At 38.4% G+C, this 20,083-nt stretch overlaps 1 protein-coding gene across 3 annotated transcripts in view; it reads right to left on the bottom strand.

The window, feature by feature from the left end:
• Positions 1-20,083, bottom strand: part of GNAL (G protein subunit alpha L) — a 194,883-nt gene that overhangs the window by 53,675 nt on the left and 121,125 nt on the right. For all 3 annotated transcript variants that reach the window (XM_065831666.2, XM_071804265.1, XM_065831667.2), the window contains one exon: positions 8,526-8,623. In XM_065831666.2, the coding sequence (XP_065687738.1) occupies positions 8,526-8,623 (98 nt within the window). The remainder of the gene's footprint in view (positions 1-8,525; positions 8,624-20,083) is intronic.

Below are 20,083 nucleotides of genomic sequence, written 5' to 3'. Positions count from 1 at the left end.
ACTTCAGAAATAGTCTTCTCTAGGTATGGAAAGCATTTTCGAACTTAAGTGGCTAAAATATGCCAGTATGCTACACTGGCTATTTGTGAACAGTATTTTCATAGAATCACAGAATCGTTTTGATTGGAAAAGACCTTTAAGATTACTGGGTCCAACTGTTATCCTAACACTGTTGCTAAACCATGTCCCTAATAACCTCATCTATGGTTTCATACTAGAGTTAGGTTATGGTTGGACTCAATGATCCTGAGGGTCTCTTCCAACTGAAATAATTCTATGATTCTACATGTCTTTTAAACACCTCTAGGGATGGTGACTCCACCACTTCCTGGGCAGCCTGTTCCAATGCCCGACAACCCTTTCATACTGCTACTTCCTCCAAACTGAAAACACAACCGCATTTTGGAGGTTTCTACAGCTGCTGCTTCTTCCATATTTCTGTACTTGTAACTACTAGGATTATAACATCAGGATCACATTTTGATTAACCAAAATTAAGATAGATTTACGTAAGTCTAATGATTTGCCTCGTGAGGGCAAAAAGGGAAACAACAACAACAAAACCACAGTGACAGATGAAAAGGTTATTTCAGAGAATTCCCAGTGCATATTTTAGGAAACCACAATTCTGCCTCTCAACAGTGTGGTCTAATAGTTAGTAAACAGTGAAAAATCTAAGCGTTACACACTGCAGAATGACTTTTGTCCCATCTGGCAAACACCTCTGTCTAGAAGACTGATCATGGCCGAAATAATTACCCTATAAGTACTTATTTTCTATCACTAAATATCAATTTACTGGTTGGGTTTACACTTTTTATCAGGTAAGTGAAGAAAATCTGTTAATGAATTAACTGATCAAAATTTGTTTCTAACTTATGCAATGAGTTTTTAAGGTTTGAAAACTATACTGCAGGAGAGCTCTTAAATAGAAAAATGAACAAACTTCATAATCACAATGAATTGTTTGTATATGAACCAGAAAAGAATTTTAGATGGAAGAAAATCATACCATTATAGTTTTCCCAAATTGCTATCAAAATTTTAGTTACACAAGAAATGAAACATTTATAATTAAGTATTTGTCCTATATTTAATAAGCAGTTACCAAGTTTAAAAAGAACTGCTGTTTTAAAAAATAATATTCTCTAGCTTACAACCAGTATGTTTATCTCAAATTACCATACATACATCCACATTTACTTTACCATCCATTATGATGAAATAAATTTTATTAAAGACAAAAAGTGAAGATGAAAGGGGGTTCTGAGTTGTTTCACACTTTCTGTCTCTAGTTTGCCAATAAAAAGCGTGTTTCAAACAGGACTCTGAAGCTGAGTTCATATTACGTTACATTTGAAAATAAAAGTTACTGCCATGTATAAAGGACTTCAAAAAGCTTTAGACAACAATTCTTTGAGCAGTATGCAAGACAACTTCTCCCCTCCTCCCTGCTCCTTAAGCTACTCCTTCCCACCCTCCCTCTGCTCCCTTCCTTTCCACAACAAAAATGTGATTTCAGCAGCTGTATTTCCTGGGCCAGCTTCCCTTTCAATGAGCCACCTTGCTTTCTCAGGCACACGCAGAGAAAATACCAAGGTGTCTTCAAAGTACACAGCGAACCAGGAAAGCACAAACAGGACTTCGCAAACCTGAGGCTGCACACGTTGTGCTCCATGATGGACATCTGCACAAATCCACTTGATCATCTGCCCTCTCCATTCCTGTTTACTCTACAAGGACTGAGGCTGGCACCAGGATTGTTGACACATAGGTGGTGTGTTTTAGAGCAACAGGACATCAAAAAACTTTCCAGACACAGAGATGGCAGCGTGTCATAGACTGCAGCACTCCCAGGTGGTTTGAAAAGCCAGCAGATTGAAAGGAAATAATTTGGGATTTTGCCTCATATGATGTCAGAACATACAGATACCACACAGCTCCTCTGGGGACTAAACAAAAGACTTAAAGTTCCTTAACATTTTTTCCCTAAGTGGTGCAGATACTCTCATTATCAATCTTTGTTACCTGTCAGTTTAAACACAGGCTGCTTGATTAATGATTTTACAGATAGGATATGTGTGTAAACTAGAAAACAGTCCCTTATTCAACAGTAACTGTGTTCACAATTTCTGTTGCAGTTTTGTCATGCATACCAGATCAGATTCTTTTGGCCTTTTGCTGGACAATAGAAATTATGGAGAAACTGTTCTAATTTCCTTCAGCTGTAGAGAACAGGGATGCTATGGGGCTCCAGGTATCTAGCTCAGGAGGGTCTATTTTTCAGGTTACTTCCAGTGACCTTTGCTACTTGAATTATTCCTACACAGCAGTTACTGTGAAGAAGCCCAGGACAGGGCTGAGAGAACACAAATCCAATTGAAGGCACCCAATTTTGTGCATCTCCTTTGACAAAGGCATACGATATGGGATGTATCAGAAAGGTCTGATGGGCTGCAACAGTCACTCACTAATCAATGCAGCCAATGATCAGTGACAGTTTTATGCAAAATATTACAATTTTTCAGCACAATTTCAACTTGGATGTGAAGGGTGTCCAAGAGATTATTTTTCTTCATCTTTCAATGTTCTTAAATTAGAGCTAAACAGCGCACGGGGGGCACAGCAACAAATACACAAAACATGGCATAATCCCTACATGCAATCCTATACATGGTGGAAATTATAAACCACACAAAAATGCTGACATGATAGAAAGCACCTCCCTTCTACTCTCTAATGGTAAGGAAGAAAATTAAAAGAAAAGGTAATTCTGCTATTCCACTACCAAAGCTGGGCAATCTGAAGCCTCACACATTGCCAGAATAAAAAACTGCTTGATATCACCAAGACACCAGCAGTTATTACTGTATATTGCACATTCAAAGCAGACAGACTTAGGAATGAATAAAGACTTTGGCACTGGAAAAGTTAATATCGAGAACAAGTGGCATGGCTGCAGATGGCGTGGGCTGACTGACAACTGGTGTTGGGAGGGTACTGTGGGAAGGATGGAGCTGCCTCTGCCTCGGTCAGCCTGTGTGTGACCTATCTCTGTGAGAGCCTTAGCAGAATCCAATTTGGAGTCAGTCTTCTAGGAAAATCCCTAGAATAAGCAGTATTAAGTAATAAATCCTGAAACTACACTAAGTGTACAAATCGCACTAATGCTCATATTTATTTATAGTCACGTGTGCAGCCTGTGTATATATCAACACACCAGACCGAGGTGCCACACTGGACAAAAGAAGCAGATCATGCCAACGCAAGTTTTCTGACCTCAGACTGTAAGAGAGAATTTAGGCTTGACTATATCCATGCTAGTAATTAAACCTTATGTCTAGGAGAGCACAAGGAAAGTGAGAAATATGCTTGGTTTCAAGAAGTGCTGCTGCTGAGAAAAAACCCAATAATATGTTTTCTTACACCAGGAGCTGAATCTGTGGACAACACCAAAAAGAACTTTTTTTTTTCCAATTACTCCAACTAATACAAGGTTAGACACCTCAGAAGTTGGCTGAAAACCTTCTCCAAGTTAGAATAACTGAAAAGAAAAAGAGGTGTGTCTTTTCCATGTATATCAGGTGAAATATAAAATGAATTTTCTCTGGCCAAGCTCACATCCGTTGTGTTTGCTTTCCTGAGAACTTTTAGATTATCAGGCTTTATTAGCCCAAAATGTTTGGATAGAGACTGATTTAGGCCTTCACACTTAAGTATATCAGAAGTGGCGTATTTTATCAGGAAACAAAGACAGATAGAAAAACTGGTATAAAGTACTGTCTGAGGGCAGGGTTCCCTTAGATCCTTAGTTTCCTCCCTACACCGAGGAACTCCGCGAGCTGAAGTACAACCCTTCCAGCTAGGGCCACTCGTGCACAGACAGGCTGTTATTTCTTGTGAAAGGAACGGCAAAAAAACTCTGGAACCTCTGAAGAAACCTGAAAGTTGTTTGTTTGTTTGTTTCTTTCTTTCCTTCTTCCTTCCCGTACCCCCCAGCAACAATGCCTTGAGCAAACTGTGTGTGGCCTGAAAACAGAATTGCATGTTCTGGTTTTGTCTTTTTTTCTCCCCTTTCAAAAGCACCTAGTTCTGCTTGTCTACTCTTCTGCTCTAAAACTACCACCGTCCCATGACAGTGTCTAAGCACGGAAAGTATCCCCACACCTTATTTCTGATCATTGCAACTGCTTTTATGCAGTTATCTGAATAACTGACATTTGAGTAACTAAAACTAAGATAACCGAACCCTTTCTTTATCAAAACAATGGACAGACATCACCAGACGGGATGTCTGATATCCCCCAATGGTGACTGATGTTCTGCAAAGGTTATTAACTTCAGTGCCGTCTGTGGGCATGTGTGTAAATTCAGTGGTTTTTCTGGGATTGCTAGAGCAGCCATCAACTAGCACATAGTGTGGATTGCACTCAAGAAAAGGGGTTTATAATAAAGAAATCATTTCAGCAGCGTTAGGGTGAAGTCAACCCACTCACATACATAACACCAAACAGTGGTTACAACCTATAATTCTACCTATGCTACTATTTAAAACAAAATTTTATATCTCTTAATTGCCAAATAAATTAATTTACTTACATTTATGAAGTTTATAAAGACACATAATCAACTCATCACATCGACTTTTTTCTGGGTCTTTTCTTCAAATGAAGGCCATCATACCTGGACCTTTATTTGTTTTGGTCTCTTCTACATTCATAGAATTTTGCTTTGAAGTTCCTTTCCACAGACACAATAAAATTTAGACATTTGATAACTAGCATGAAGAAACTGAAATATTAAAAAATGGAGTTGCATTCATCTTACAGGAAACTATCTTTTAGAAAACTGTCCTAGAATTACAATAAATGCTTAATGAACATGTTTTGGTCTATTATTTATAGACCAGACAGTTCAGTGCCAAGACAACACTAAATCACAATTTGCAAGTCCCTTATAGACCTAGAATTTGCTGAATATAAAGCATGTGAATACAGATATAATCACAGTAGTTCAAAGTAAGTCAAAGTTAATCAAAGTAAGATGTAAGATTTATCATTATAAACAAAACCAACCTACTGAAATCTAGATAAGTCAAATGGGGACACAACTAAATCAAATCAACTTTTCAAATTAAATACCATTTTTTGAAATTAAACTTGATATTTAACTGAAAGAAATATTAAATCAGAAGATAGGGAAAACTACCAGCCAATTTTACGATATTAATCTCAAAGAAATTTATGAAGGTCATTAAGGAAAAAAAAATGGTTGATGGTCACACAATATTTCCGCCCTCCTCCCAGAGTTATATAAATATCTTTGTAGTTAGTGATGAAGAACAATTCAGGTCTTGGCTTATGATCCATTTAACACTGTCAGACCACAAGGTCTGACCTCTGTCTTGGTCACAGATTCATATTTGTTACAAATATCACATCATGTACCAACATGACACTTAGAAGAAGTGCAGATACCTGGAGAGTCATGTAAGAACATTGAAAAGGTCTGACAAGCAGGCCCTCATCCTCATTTCCATGAAGGAACAGTACCCTGGTAATTTAAAAGGGCATTAAAGATCAAGGAAAAGCAACTTTCAGGCCTAATGGAAATAAAACATTTGCCTCTGTGTCTTTCTACTATCTCTATTTCCAGCCAAATATGTCTCCCACAGTAATAATGAAAATTAGGTTAAGTTTTAAAAATACAGAAGGTCTGTAATGCCGCCAAATTCAACTATTCCACTGTATTTGTAACTCTCTTAACAGTCAGCAAGTTGGGCAGCTGACTTTATAATCTGCTAACCACGCTTTTCAGTATTTTAAGTCAGCTGCCCAACTTGTAGTCCAAGGATATTTTTAAACATGTTGGGATTTTTTAGGTTTTGAGGTTTTTAAAATTTTTTTTAAAAGCAGAGAAATTACTGGTGACGTACTGATAATATTCTTCCTTCACTATCAAGTAAAAGATCAAGATTTATCTGATGGCATGGGATGTTTTCTCCCAGAGCCAGTGCAAAGAAAGCACTGCAGGTGTTCCAAAACCCCACAGTAAGCATGTGTGCCAGCATTACACCCCTTTCCCTTTTTCCTTCACCTATTAAAGCTGACCATGGAGAGGTTCTGAGAGAAATATCACCCACTCCTGCTGAGCCAGAAAGAAAGCAACCTTCACAGTCAGGGTTTTCTTAGTGCACATAAGAACACGCATGCTTGTACAATTGCATTTCTAACTTTGTCTCACGTGCTCCAAACGACCCCACCACTCCAAATAAGGTCCATCCAATGCCAGCACCGAAATCTTCTTCTGCATAAAGTAGCTACCATTGTGCAATATATAAATGCACACAGGCAAAGACACAGCAACTTTAAAATCTTTTCATTTGCTCTATTGGTAGCACTTCCATTTTCAAGAAATGATGGAGGAGCAGGTAAGAGCTGGGTGTATTTTCAGTATCTTCTTTCTGTTAAGGTTACACTTCACCATTTCAAATCATGAATGCTTGTGAGAAAAAGGCTGTTGGAACAGATCAGTGACACGGCTGTTCCTGAGTTGCAAGTTTCTGCTCTAACACTCAAGGCCTGTAAACATGGACAAGTCACTTAGCTGTTACATTCTCAGGTAGATCATGAAACTGAAGGAATAAATAGACTCAAGGGGTATTTAAGTATCAAATACTATTTCATAAAGTGTATTGAAGGTGAACAATTATGCAAGCACCATATTTACTACTATAATAAATAATCTCAGAATAAAGCAAGCCAGTTAGAAGATATGGAGGGAAGATACATAGAAAAAAACCCCAATAATCTTCCTTTAAACTTTTACGAAAGAAGGTAGTAGGATTTAGTTTTATGTTTCAGGGCAGTGGACTTCATTCTAGATCCATTTTATTCCCCATTTGTGTTTTGGTTTTGTACATTAATACAACACTTAACATTCTTCTCCTTTTCAAAGCCTGCAGATAGGCATCATTTTTCCAAGGGAAAGCACAGTGCCATAAATACTATTAATATAATTCAATGTCTCCCTTTTTTTTGCCCGGTCCTTTCAACACTGTTTTCCAAAGCAGGACTGCGAGACACATCAACCTTTACTGATCAGTAAAGTAAGTTTGGAATTGATTTTAAATACCTATCATTATTCTATTTTATTGGTCTGATGTCTTCTTTGAATGTATTAATAGATAAGACAAACAGTCTGTCTGGATTTTTTAGCAAGCACAGCATGGCAGCAGTGGTGGGTGAGGGCAGAGGGGAAACCCACTAATCACGATTTAGGACAATCTTCTAGATTTTTTGTGTACAACCACTGAAATGAAACATTTCCAGCCATTCTGGACTGTGAGCAAATGCCCAAGTTATGGTAAACTCACTCAACTGAGGCCAAATAAGTTCCTTCCCATACATATGTAATTTTCCCTCACTTCCATGTGCTGATGAATCATTGCTGGACCCTCCTCTTTCCCAAAAACAGTGTGGAAAGAGGGAAAAGTAACTATGACCCACAGGACCGAAATTCCCCATTGCAGCAGAAGCGCGACAAGTCCTTTAGTGACACGGCCCGATTCCTCTGCTTCAGCCTCAGCACCGAGAGCAGAGAGGACACAGAAACAAAACACTCGGGCTACAACAGACTTGTGGCATTGTTCCTGACCATACCGCCAATTAGACAAATCATAACACGCTGGAGTCTGCTCTCTGAAAACCCTAAATGACATAGCAACTGTAAGAGCACACATTTTCGCAACAGCAGCTCACACAAAATGTGTATTTTTGGTCAAAGTCTAATTCAGAGCTGGGTTATTACTGAGGATAGCTGAGTTTGTAGTGCTGGCATGTTAACGGACTATTTCCTGATTAATCTGTTTGCATCAATGTACTACGTATTTATGATCTGCATCTTCGCAATCTACTACACATCTCTTTTCAGAACATTTCCCATCAGATGAACCCGTTTGAGGATTATGACTGTGATACAACACACATATACCTCTTCAACTTGATGCATACGAAGGAGAGAACACCAAATGTACTACTATCTTTAAGTCAATACTGCTTATCATTTCCCCCTTACCCGAAAATATATTGGTAATGCAGGTATGCATCTGGTTAGGTAAAAATATCAGAAGCTTTAATGGAATGTGAAAATACAGAGCAATTTCAGCGCTGAGTCTCAGAATTTAAAACAAAGCGTTTTTCTTAGATTGGCTATACATTTTTAAAAATGTAATAGTTTAAATTGAAATAATGTTATATAAATTTATTTCAAAAGGAATAAAGATACTAAAAATATTAAATATGTCTTTTCATACTCATCTTTATTAGCTGTTAAATATTTAGTTGTATGCTAATGGTAAACTATGATAAAACCATAAATTACTTCTGCTATACATGCCAGGGCTCTACAGCAAATGAAAATGTTAATCACTGAAACTCTCAGATCTTGCTAATAAAACAATATTTTCTAATTTGTTATAAATGATTGCATTCTTGGCTATTAATTGCAGAAAAAGAAATACTTACTACTGCGCACAGTCAATCAGTTGATATTCGTTCGACCTCTCAAAGCATGCCTTCACGCCTTCATCATCCCAGAGCTTTTTTGCATGTTCAAAGAATTCCTGAAAATTGAAAATGCAATAAATAAGAGAACATTTCCCACAATCTTTTCAATCCTTAATCTATATGCGTTGCTCCCTCCCTCCAACTTTCACACTTTATACTTTTGCAGGATGACAGATTACACCTTTAAAGAAGAAAAGCAAAAAACATTTATTAGCAAAATTGCAGTAAAATATATGGAACATAAGGGTGCTGACACTTTCCAGTACATAACTTGTAATGCAGACTATCTTCAAAATAAATACCAGTCCATATATAAAATTTACGGTAGGTATGAATGTTACTTAGAAGCACACAAACTTAATTTTTAACTGAATTTATGCTTCTGTCATGGCAAAAGATTAAAAATTATGCAAAAAGCTGGTCAGATTATAAACATTAGCTTCCCAGAAAAAAAACCCCAACGGTCTGTAACTTTAAAAAGATTGTGTAATTTTTCCTGAAAAACACAACTTTCCACTGCTCAGTATTTTCTCATGCAACACAATAATTTGGTTGCAAGACTTTGAGAGTTTTTGTTCAACACCGCTTCCTCCACACAGCCGCCTGGCACAATGTGCCTTTCCAAGCTGCTATCCCAAGCATCCCCATCCAGAAATATCTGCCCGCAAGCTTATTTCAGAATGATTTGAAAGAGGAATCAAAGCTGACTTGGTGATGGTGAAGCCATAGCTCTGTTGTACAGAAGGCACACACGCAGGACAGTAGGTCCAACCCTGCCTGCCGGCTCCTCCAGCTGCTGCTGTGGAGCTCCACACGCCCCAGCTTGTTTTCAAACTGGGAGTCCATTTTATGGTATAACATTATTGGGAAGCCAAACTGTAACTGAGTTTTTCCAGCTAAATCTTTCTAAAATCAAACAAAGAATGGTTAGACAAATAAATATTTCCTTTGTTATACGACTGAGTCTTTTCTCCCTCAAACCAAACTGTTGAAGCAGTACATCAGCTTAAACACACAAGTTGTAATCTCTCTAACACCTCAACACAGCTGCTAAATCATCAAGAGTCCTTTGGTCAGTCAAAAATTTGTGAAACCTAACAAATGACTTTTCCACAGTTCAATTTGGCTCTGTGTAAATTGGCTGTAACACCACTATTCACTTCATAACACTGTCAAAATGTTGTGTAAATATCTGAATTCTGAAACTTTCTGCAGTTGTTTGCCAGCCCCATCACACACCTCTTCTGAAACAAAAACTCCCCTCAAAAGACAACGTTTGTAGTTAAGAGATCTTGGCAGCACAGTGAGTTCACTTTTACTCTGGATGGGTTCCCCAGCCTTGCATGTCACCCTGTGAGGTGCCACAGAAGGTGACACTCCACTCCTCAGCAACTGCCTCTGGCCTGCTGGCGACGTTTTCAGGGAGAGGCAAAACACAAGACAAGATTTTCTTTCTTTTCTTTCTTTTTTTTTCTTTCAACTATATTGTGCACAATGTAAAAAAGCAGAAAAACCCCATTCTTTAAAAAGTTTTCAAAAATGCAGAGAAAAGGAGATGTTAAAGCAGGCATGAAAAACCTTCACGGAAAGTCTTAGAAGAAGAGAGGAAGCGACACTGGAGATTGGCAGATGCTTATACTACCCTTGGAACGTATTTCTTCACCATCCTGAGGATGTGTTTATTTTGTCTTTGTTATTTTAACGACTTATGTAATGATTGTTTAAAACACTGCAGATCCACCTTTTGAAGTTATGCTATGGCTATTAAAAACTCTCTGTTCCTACAGCAGAAGGAAAGCAAAAAGAAGCTCAAGAAAGGGCAAGATATCATACTAAATAAGTAGAAGGAGAAAGTGGACACACATAACAGAGAGCGCAACTACAAGAAAAAGAAGGAACTGGAAAAGTCTAAATGATCAATAGAAAACACAGAGCATTCCACAAACTTGAGGTTTATGTTTGATTATTGATATTTAGGGCATCAGCTGAATGCATGCCACCTGTCTGGAGGGCCATCTCTGAGGAGAACCTGTATCTAAAAAATAGCCCCATTCAGCCCCACACAGCCTATGGGAAGGGGATGGGAAGAGGAACAAGATGACAGTGTGAAAGCTTCCTTTCCTGCAGGGTAGGATGGACTGAGAGGTGGCGGCAGACGCAAATAAATAAGTGAAAAAAAAAAAAAGCATAGCTACAGCAGTTTCTAACTTCACTTCTGTTTTTACATCCTCTGTATGAGCTTTATTTACTCTTAAAAAACCCTTCTGGAAAAGAGGCAATCTTTTCAGCTCAACTTCTGAGACCCTACAAATATGTTGTAAACACACGGTTCCCATGCTATATGCTTCAAATATTTTCACCTGACCATTAAATTATCTCAAAGCAGTCTATTTAAAATTACTTCCAGACTTCTAGTCCAAAGCAAATCCTATAAAACGGAGCAAATATACTTACCTCATTAAAATGTACCGATCTACTGCAGAGGAGTACACTTGCCTGCAAATTGCCTCCCACACAGCTACCCGATCCTTCTTTCCCAGGTGACTAAAGCCTTCCAGAAAAATCCTCCTTCATTTCAAGACACTGAATACCATGATCTGACTTTTCACACTTGTTTTTAACCCTTTTCTCATCTGCTCTAAGTTCTTCAGTATTTTTTTCCTCTTCAGCTGCTGAAGGCTCCCACTGCACACAGTCAAGCACACGGGAAGATCCTGCTTACATGTGCCAAACATGTCTGGACCCCAACCTACTCCCCATCACAGGACAATATCCAGTCACCACACCAGCCTTTGCAAAACCCTAGGCCCGACTGGCTTTCCAGCAACTGTTCCCCAGTCCCCAAGACTCATTCCTGTAGCCCCCAGTGCCCGTCACCTCTCTCTCCAACCATGACCACCTCATTGGCACGCAGGTGCTGGGGAGCTAACGAAGGTGCCAGCTTTGGGCTAAGCCAAACCTGCAGCACCTGCTCTTGGGGCTGCAGTGTTCTTGGGGCAGTAGCCGCATTTGGCAATGCCCGTTGCAGGGTCATTCAAAGCATGGAGAGTTCAGACTTCCTCCAGCTGACAGAAGATGCGCTGAAACTTTTCAGTTAATGCTTCTGAGAGTCAGGGAACTGCATACAACACATTACCTTAGGTCAATAAAACGCAAAAATGGTTTTAAGAGTAAGTTGTGACCTTAGCAGCCTACGTTGTGAGATAGCCAAACTAAGATTTTCTTCTATTCAGAAGTTCTTAAAAGTCATGAGTCAGGTCTTTTAAGAAACCTCAACTGGGTCAGAAGAAAACAAGGCCATGAAAATCACCAGGGCCATCTGATGCACCTGTTTTGCAAGCACATGCAGCTGACCTCTATCGATCAAAGTCAATGAAATCTACTAAAAATATTTAGTATACTGAAGAGAACCAGAAGTAATGTACTATGCCTGAAAGCACAAAAACACCTTCATTGTGACATGTTTATGAAAACCAAACAAAACAGAGCTCTTTCATCCAAACTCTTCCTTAGAGACTGAGGTATACAAATCTTTGCACCTACTAATACACATATAAAACCACTCAAATATTTTTGATGTAGTATTTTAATTAGAGCATTGGAGAAGTAAATGATGATGTCTCGGGTCTCATGAATTATACGTCTCGTGAATTACAGGTACTTTTTACTTTACACACATTAATCTACACCAGTTACCTAAGAATTTATAGTGATCATTAGACCATACAATACCAAAATTTTGTTGTGATCAAAATGAAGTTATGAAGTTGTGACATCTCAAATATTTACTAATACAAAATTATCCAAAAATTTTCCACTCTTCCTGAGACAATATAAAAAACTCAGCCCCGCATCCCTGAGCTTCCTTTTCAATAGCAGATAATTTTTGCTATATATATTTGTGCATTTTATATATATATATATATATATATATATATATATATATATGTGTATGTATTTATGCTACAGCATTCACACATTTTAAAATCATGGCGTGACATAAACTAGTTATGATTTTTTTTTGTCCAAATAAAATCAGTTAAGATGTACATAACTGTAGAAACACCCTGAGTTGTTATCACTGATGTTAACAGTACTCTATTTTTATTATATTTTGAAAAAGGTCTTGTAGAAATATTTTTACCCACCTATTTCAAGGTAACATTTTTAGGTTGGAAAAAAAAAAAGGAGGGAATATATTTCTATACAAAACATTCCCAGAAACAAATACAGATAACAGATGCAGACACACTACAGCTAAGTCTCAAAACACTGTTTTTCAACTTTGTCCTACCATAAGTTACAGCATGTTCTTGAAATTTAATTTTACTTATTTTGGAAATAAATGTATTTATTGGAAGGTTACCTTAGAAACCTCCTCCCCCTTATAACTCCTATAAAAAATTTCCAAGTAGCTAAAAAATGGACTTGTTTCACTTTTCAGCTGCCTAAATTTGGAATAAATATTAGTGACGATTAAACAATGACATATCTTCACGAACAAATCTTTATGTATTTTGGAAACAGAACTTTTCCTCCAGTTGCTTTACAAACCACAAAAGTTCATGTTAGGTCAGGAACACAATTTTTATTCTATTAAGATTCCTTTCTGTCTTGTTTCCAGATGGAGCATACATTTAATAGCTATCCTGATATCACCTTTGAGACTCCCAGAAACTGGGATGTGGAAGGCTCCACTACATTTTCTGTTCCACATATTTCTTCTGTTAATGTATCGTAAACCTGGAAACAGCTGCTTAGATCAACGTGAAATAAGATCGATCTCCCTCAAGCCAAAAATTCATGCTCCTCTCCTCCTGAAAATCAGGCCCATAAGACAATTTCTCACCTAAATCACAGATTAAACCCGTCTGATTAGCCTGACAAGCATTTAAAGTGGCAAACATTACACATTTTCATAGCTCTGTCATCATGAGTGTGAAATGAAGTCATCAATTCTATTCTGAATTTCAGTTACTACTTCTTCTCTCCCATACTTTAACCAAACAAAGAGTAAATCATGCAATTCATTTAGAATTCCCACCCTAACACCTCCCAGACTTTTAAGTGATGACTGCAGTGCAAGATGATCCACCGAATATATACGGGAAGGGAGACAGGTGTCCCCCTATTGAGCAGGGTGTACCCCACTCATACTTTCCCCAGGGCAGAGAGTGTACGGGCATTCCCAGTCTCCCACGGTGAAATTAAAGTGTTGCGAAATAAAAGAATGACAGCTGATAGATAATACTGTAATACCATAAGGATGACACCCGGTGGAGGCAAATTAAGGCTGCATAAGCAAACTACTTTCAGGGTTTTCTAAACATGATGTGCTTGACTCCGCAATCCAAACAACATCCTTTTAAGCATCCTTTTCTGCGTAGCACATCTGAGCTCAAAACTGAACTGGATCCATGAGCTTGCAGCCAAAGCCTCCGAGCGCGGCAGCAGCGAGCAGCGGGATGCTGTGCTGTGTGTTACAGGGGAAGATGGGCAGCAGCACGGCTTGGGAGAGATGACCAGGACTCCAGCATAGCACTCTTCCCGCTTCCCGAGAGCTCCGAGGAAGCCCTTTTCCTCTATTCACTGCAAACTCAGATTCCCAGATACTCAGATTAAGATTTGAGCAATTTAAATTTAAGAGTTCCATTCTTCGATGCATTAGGTTCTGTTTCTTTCTTGATATTAATTTTCCTGTTAATTAAAGGCTTCTGTACTTGGAATCTCAGTAAAACTTTCCCAAAATTGCTGTTGTGACTGGATTTTGCTTGAAATTGAACTTTCTCTACAACTTAACTCTTAAGAATGAAGGGGAAAAAAACCCAAAAACAACAGAGAAAATCTCTATGTTTCTAAACACACATGCTGATCAATGTAATCACTAGATAGATACAAAACTGATCAAAGAACCAATGGCAGTTCAATATAATTCAACAGCTAAGATTTCTTCATATGTAGCAAAGAATAATTCATCTGCTTTTTGTTTTAAGAATACTACAAATAATGTACAATAAAAGTGATAATGCAAACTTGCTGAGTGAATAAACTTGAGGGAATAATAACTGGAGCTTCAAGGTGAATGATGAGAATAAAAAAAGGTACTTCTATGCTATGCAACAAATCAAGTAGGCAACCTTTTATTGCTATTTGCTGTATAGTATTTCTCTTTCACTACCCAGCCTTTTCTCTGGAATGCAAGACTCAAGGTCTTACAGAAAAAAAAGAAAAATCTAAAAAGTTATTTAAATAATCTTGTATATAGAGGCGTTGCATAGAGCATCTTAATTTTAAGATTCTGACTTAAATTTGAATCTTAACCCAGTGTTTAACTGAGATGGTTATAAACTGATGTTACAAGAAGCCCAGAATGGAGAACGAGCAACGATGTGCCCCAGTGCCTCAAATTATTACTGGTTTGCTTGTGTCAAGTGTAGCTACTCATCTTCTATTAAAAATACTCTTCCCTCCCAAACATCTACTGAGTGCAACTGTAAGATGTAGGAATAAAAATTTGTAACGGACTTAATGCAGAAATTATGGGGTAAAGTAACATGTAAGACAGCTAAGAGGGAAGGAAGCCTGCTCAGTTACCTCTTCCACAAACAGGTAGTCTCTTGATAATCAGACTCTCGTTTGTGAGACAAAAGTGTCCCCTGTGGCTCAGTCAGCTTCTCTTCTTAATCCTTTATGAAATGCTCTGCCTAACAAGGGAGCTGTTTTGCTGTAGGTATACAAAATGCAGCTGCTCAAACTCCTAATGCCCACAAAGACAAGCAAACAGAGTTACAATTTAAAAACAAAAGCAGAATACATGACTTGAATTTTTCCAGCGGCAGGCAGCGGTGTCAAAACCTCCATTAGCACCCAAGCAAGGGCAGGGGAAACACTGAAACCATGTGCAAGCAAGGACCATGCTTAACAGTAGGGTTCAGATGTTCCTAAAGCACCAGCACTTACAGGAGATTAATTATGTAGAAACCTTTAGGAAAAGTAGAACCTCCACCCCCTGCAAGGTATTCTTTGTTGTAATTTGTGGGTGTGCAATAATCAACGCAATTACTTTGCTAGTTAGTGACTCATTCTGATAGGCAAAGCAGCAGTTTGGCCTCTAACCCTCCTCCAAAACCTAACTGTGGATCTATCAAAGAGAGTTACAGAATAATACATCCAGATCTACCTCCTCTCCCTGTTCATTTGACTTGTTTTGCCTTTTTTAGGCTGGAAGTAACAGCCTTGAAGCACGATCGGTTTGCACTAAGCACAACCTCAGTTCATTAGAACCAAACATGGGAGGATGGTAAATACCACCTTCACAGAACACGCTGGTCTTGGTGCATCTTGTGTTCCAAGAAAACAAAATTAGTTTATTAACTCCTAGGAGAATCTTGTCCAACTTGGAAGTGTAAGGAAGGAGGCTGGGTAAACAGACAGCATTTATAAAGGTATAAAAGCAGCATTTTCATATAGCTACCACATGCCACTGCATCTAGACAAAGTATACGAGCTGTGGAGCTCGTTGACAATGTTCAAAAACCAGGAATGCAACCAGCACAGTACATTCTATGTCCCTTTCTTGAACTATTTTTGTGACTTGTCTTTTAAGCTCTTACTCTACACTACATTTCCAAGAAGTGTGTACAGTTAAGGTATAAGCCTGAATGCCTCGTCAGTTCTGTTTCTGCTTGCTAGAAACATGCTCCATATGCCATTTTATCTTATAGAAATCAACAAGTTCACTACTGTAGACCACATAACCCATCTACAAGGTTTGAGAAAAATATTAATATATCTTTCAAACTCACATGTGTCAAACACTGAAGTCTGAAAGTTCTTTAGATCATACTAGCAAAGCCAAAAACCCCACGATTTTGTGTTTTTGCAATACTTTGGGACCAGCACTGCAGATAAGGTAGCCTTTGAAGACAAAAAGGCATTATATGTCAAAGAGCAATTCCATGTTTTTTCTTCACTACTTATTAAATAGTGTTTTTTTTTTTTTTCTGAGCTAAACAATGAAGATTTTATCACACTTAGAACAAAAACCTCTGATTCAATCTTCTAGTTTCCATTTTAATTGCGTATTTCAACTTTCAGTCTGCCATCATAAATTCTTGAATGCTGCTGCCTGCCTGCTATTTAGAGGGAGACATCAAGCTCTCTACTAAGGGAAGTAGGAGAAACAATTTGAGCAAATTACTTAGTGCCCAAATACTGTGTTGTGCCCAGGATGCAAAGCTCACACACATCCTTTTCCTCCAAGGTATTTTGATTTTGTCGATGTTAGAACCTCTACCTGAGTGCACAGAAAGCTCTTCATCAAAAAAAAACCCACAAAAACACAATGTACTTACAGATGTGTTACACAATTGGTGAGTACGGACAAATCACCCTGCAATCCCTGATGAAGGGACTGTCATGGAAGAGAGAAGTATTGCTATAAGACATGTATCATAAATCGGTAAACTCCACGCACTTCACAGAGGGAAAGATGATTAAGATTTTTTTTTTTTTTAACACAAGCCAATTATAGTAACTTACATGCTGCAACATAGAGTTGGATCTGAATCCCCTACAGTTTTAAATCTTGAGTAGTATTGTATCTGATCACATTTATTAGCTGCACAGTAAGGCAGCTGTCTTTTCCATGCCACAATGCACTTGGGCACAAATCTATAGAAAAAATGGGGATCCTCTGGTGGATTGTTATTTCATTGAGTAGTGAAAATCACGTAGTTAATTCTTGCCTGCTGTTTTGAAAATATAAAGCTAAATGTTCACTTTGTCACCTTTCAACAATGAGAACCTCACCGCTATGCAAGTTACTCCTGGCGTGCTCTCAGCCCTTCTTACAAGTCTGCCTCACTTTCCATAACTTGGATGGTGGGGATATCCCCAATGAAGTCAGAATGGTGGGGTACAAAGCTGAGGGCTGCGGCTCTCCCAGCTCCCCAGGCAGTTTCTCCTGTCCCTGCCCATAAGGAACTCCTGCTGCTTCTGTAAACACAGTTCCATAGCGAAGACAATCACCAAGCGAGCTGAAAAAACACAAGCCTGCGTCTTATAATTGTTCCAGTTTGAGAAGTTTCTACTGCTCACAGCTTCAACTGTTTTCCTTACACCAGTTTTGAAGGTCATACATCAAGAACTATTTCATGATCTAGTATGCACTTCATTATTTGTAAGTGATTTCCTACCTGATAAGTGGTTTGCAAGGACCAAGAACTCTCATTTCCTTTTATAGATTTGATTAGGAAATAAATGCTGGCAACACCATGTGACTAACAGGCAGAATCCACAACTTAAGCAACTCCCGTAATTAAATCCAAAAGCAATGGAAAAGCCAGCCTGCTGCTGCCAGATCTCTTTAGCTTCCTACTCTTCTGCACAAGTTTTATTTAAATTCTTCAACTTTATCTGTCCTCTTTGACACCTTCTCCTGTCCTCATCCACACGCAAAAGATAAGACTAGCTTCAAGACAGGAACTCATTCATTCTGAAATATTTAAAACAGTAGGAAAAGGAAATACAAGTTTTTCTCTGCAACTAAAGTTGAATTTCAGCAAACAAATATTTGTAAATTAACAACCACAAATGTAGATGTAAGTATATGAATAAGGATTCTAAAGGAAAGATTTTTTTGTCTTTTCTGACAACTGTTGCCTTGAAGAGCTATTCTGGAAAAAGACTGTGGATACAACTGCAGAAACTAGGGATTTTGACTATCTGAACGTAATATATCTCAAAGGAATCCCATCGTTTGAAGACATGTGCTCATAACTTGTATAGATGCAGAACTAGTGTATCTTATTATTCAGTAAAACTAAGGTGTCTTAGTAAAGTTCTGAAAAGTAACAGACTTTTATGTAAATCTTGGTCACATTTTACATAATTTTCATTCTCACAGTGCTAGCCCCTATGAATCTAGTGCTAATGATCCCCACAAATCAAACTTTTCAGATTAATTCAGATGAAATCTAGCTACCGACTGCAGAAAACACTTTCATTCCTAGTGCTTAGTTCTTAATTTCCATTCTGCAAAGTATGTCACCTTGAAGATCTGAGATAATAACATCCTAATATGTATAATATAGCAAGAATGTGTATTCAGTAACAAATGAAACTGCTGAGGCATCAGAAACAAAGTACTTTTTACTAGCCCATAAATATTCTTGCAGCTCAGAAACTGCCTAGAATTGAAAAGAAATCTGTATCTGTAGGAATACAAATCTCTATGTATATAGGTGACTAGAGATAATGACACTTGTGGATGGGAAATTCGTTGGCATTTCAGAGCTGGAAGCTGTTAAAGTGGCCCAGCTTACTGAGATGCAGACGTTTCCAGGGTACCTCAAAAAATCCTTTATAGAGCCTAAGCTAACTTCTTCCCTTTCTTCCCAGTCTTTTATTTACTATTCGCTGCAGGATTATTGCTCACTTCAAATGTAATCTAACATGAAAGCTGCTGATCAATATTGTAAACAGATGATTAGTATCCTGTGACTGCCAAATAACTTAATGAATCTCAATACGTGATGTTGAAGCATGGACAAGAGATAAAATAATGGAATTGAGTGAAACAATAAAAACAGGTAATTCCCTCAGTTTAAAAGGCAAATATTGCCAGAGCTCCTTAAACAGAAAGAAATGGTTCATGCTTGCGTCGGAAGTTGTAGGAAATACATTTCTTCAGATTAATTAAAATCAAACTGCCACCAACTGAAGTATCACCTGCTGAAGTAAAATATAGAACCAGTGAATTTGAAGTCTTTGATACAGGATCTGCCCCAACCTGCTGCAATTGAGACAAGACCACCATACAAGGCCCCAACAAGCTTCTCTGCACCTCCTTCCCCAGCTTCCTTCAGATATTACTTGTGCCACAGAGCCTGTCAGGGCCACCACAGGGCCATCAGCAACCTCCATGCAAGATGGCTGCTACCACATACATGAGCAAAAATGGGCTACTGGATGTTATACCTGGCAGAAGAAGAATGTGAACTAACATAATTCAATTTGGTCTGGGGAGAAAACCGTAGATAGATACACATAAATTGTGAGCAAGGCCTTGAAATGATGTGAGGACAATTCAGACAAGGAGTTTTGTTGCCATCTGTTATAAAACCTGACCAACTGACTCTAAAATGAAACAGAGAAATAACTTCTTCCAGCAGCAATCACTCTCAGTTTCTAGGGAAGCTCCATTCCACAAACTTTTTTTTCCACAGAAATCACAGAATAGTTGGGGTTGGAAGGGACCTCTGGAGATCATGTAGTCCAACCCACCTGTTAAAGCAGGTTTACCCAGAGCAGATCACACAGCAATGTGTCCAGGTGGGTCTTGAATGTCTCCAGAGAAGGAGACTCCACGACCTCCCTGGGCAGCCTGTTCCAGTGCTCTGGCACCCTCAAAGTTTCTCCTCGTGTTTACATGGAACCTCCCAGGTTTCAGTCTGTGCTTGCTGCTCCTCACCCTGTCGTTGGGCACCACTGAAAAGACTTTGGTCCTATCCTCT

The sequence above is a fragment of the Patagioenas fasciata genome, chromosome 2 (assembly GCF_037038585.1).
Source record: "Patagioenas fasciata isolate bPatFas1 chromosome 2, bPatFas1.hap1, whole genome shotgun sequence".
Lineage (NCBI taxonomy): Eukaryota > Metazoa > Chordata > Aves > Columbiformes > Columbidae > Patagioenas > Patagioenas fasciata.
This window is presented reverse-complemented; position numbering and strand designations above follow the sequence as displayed.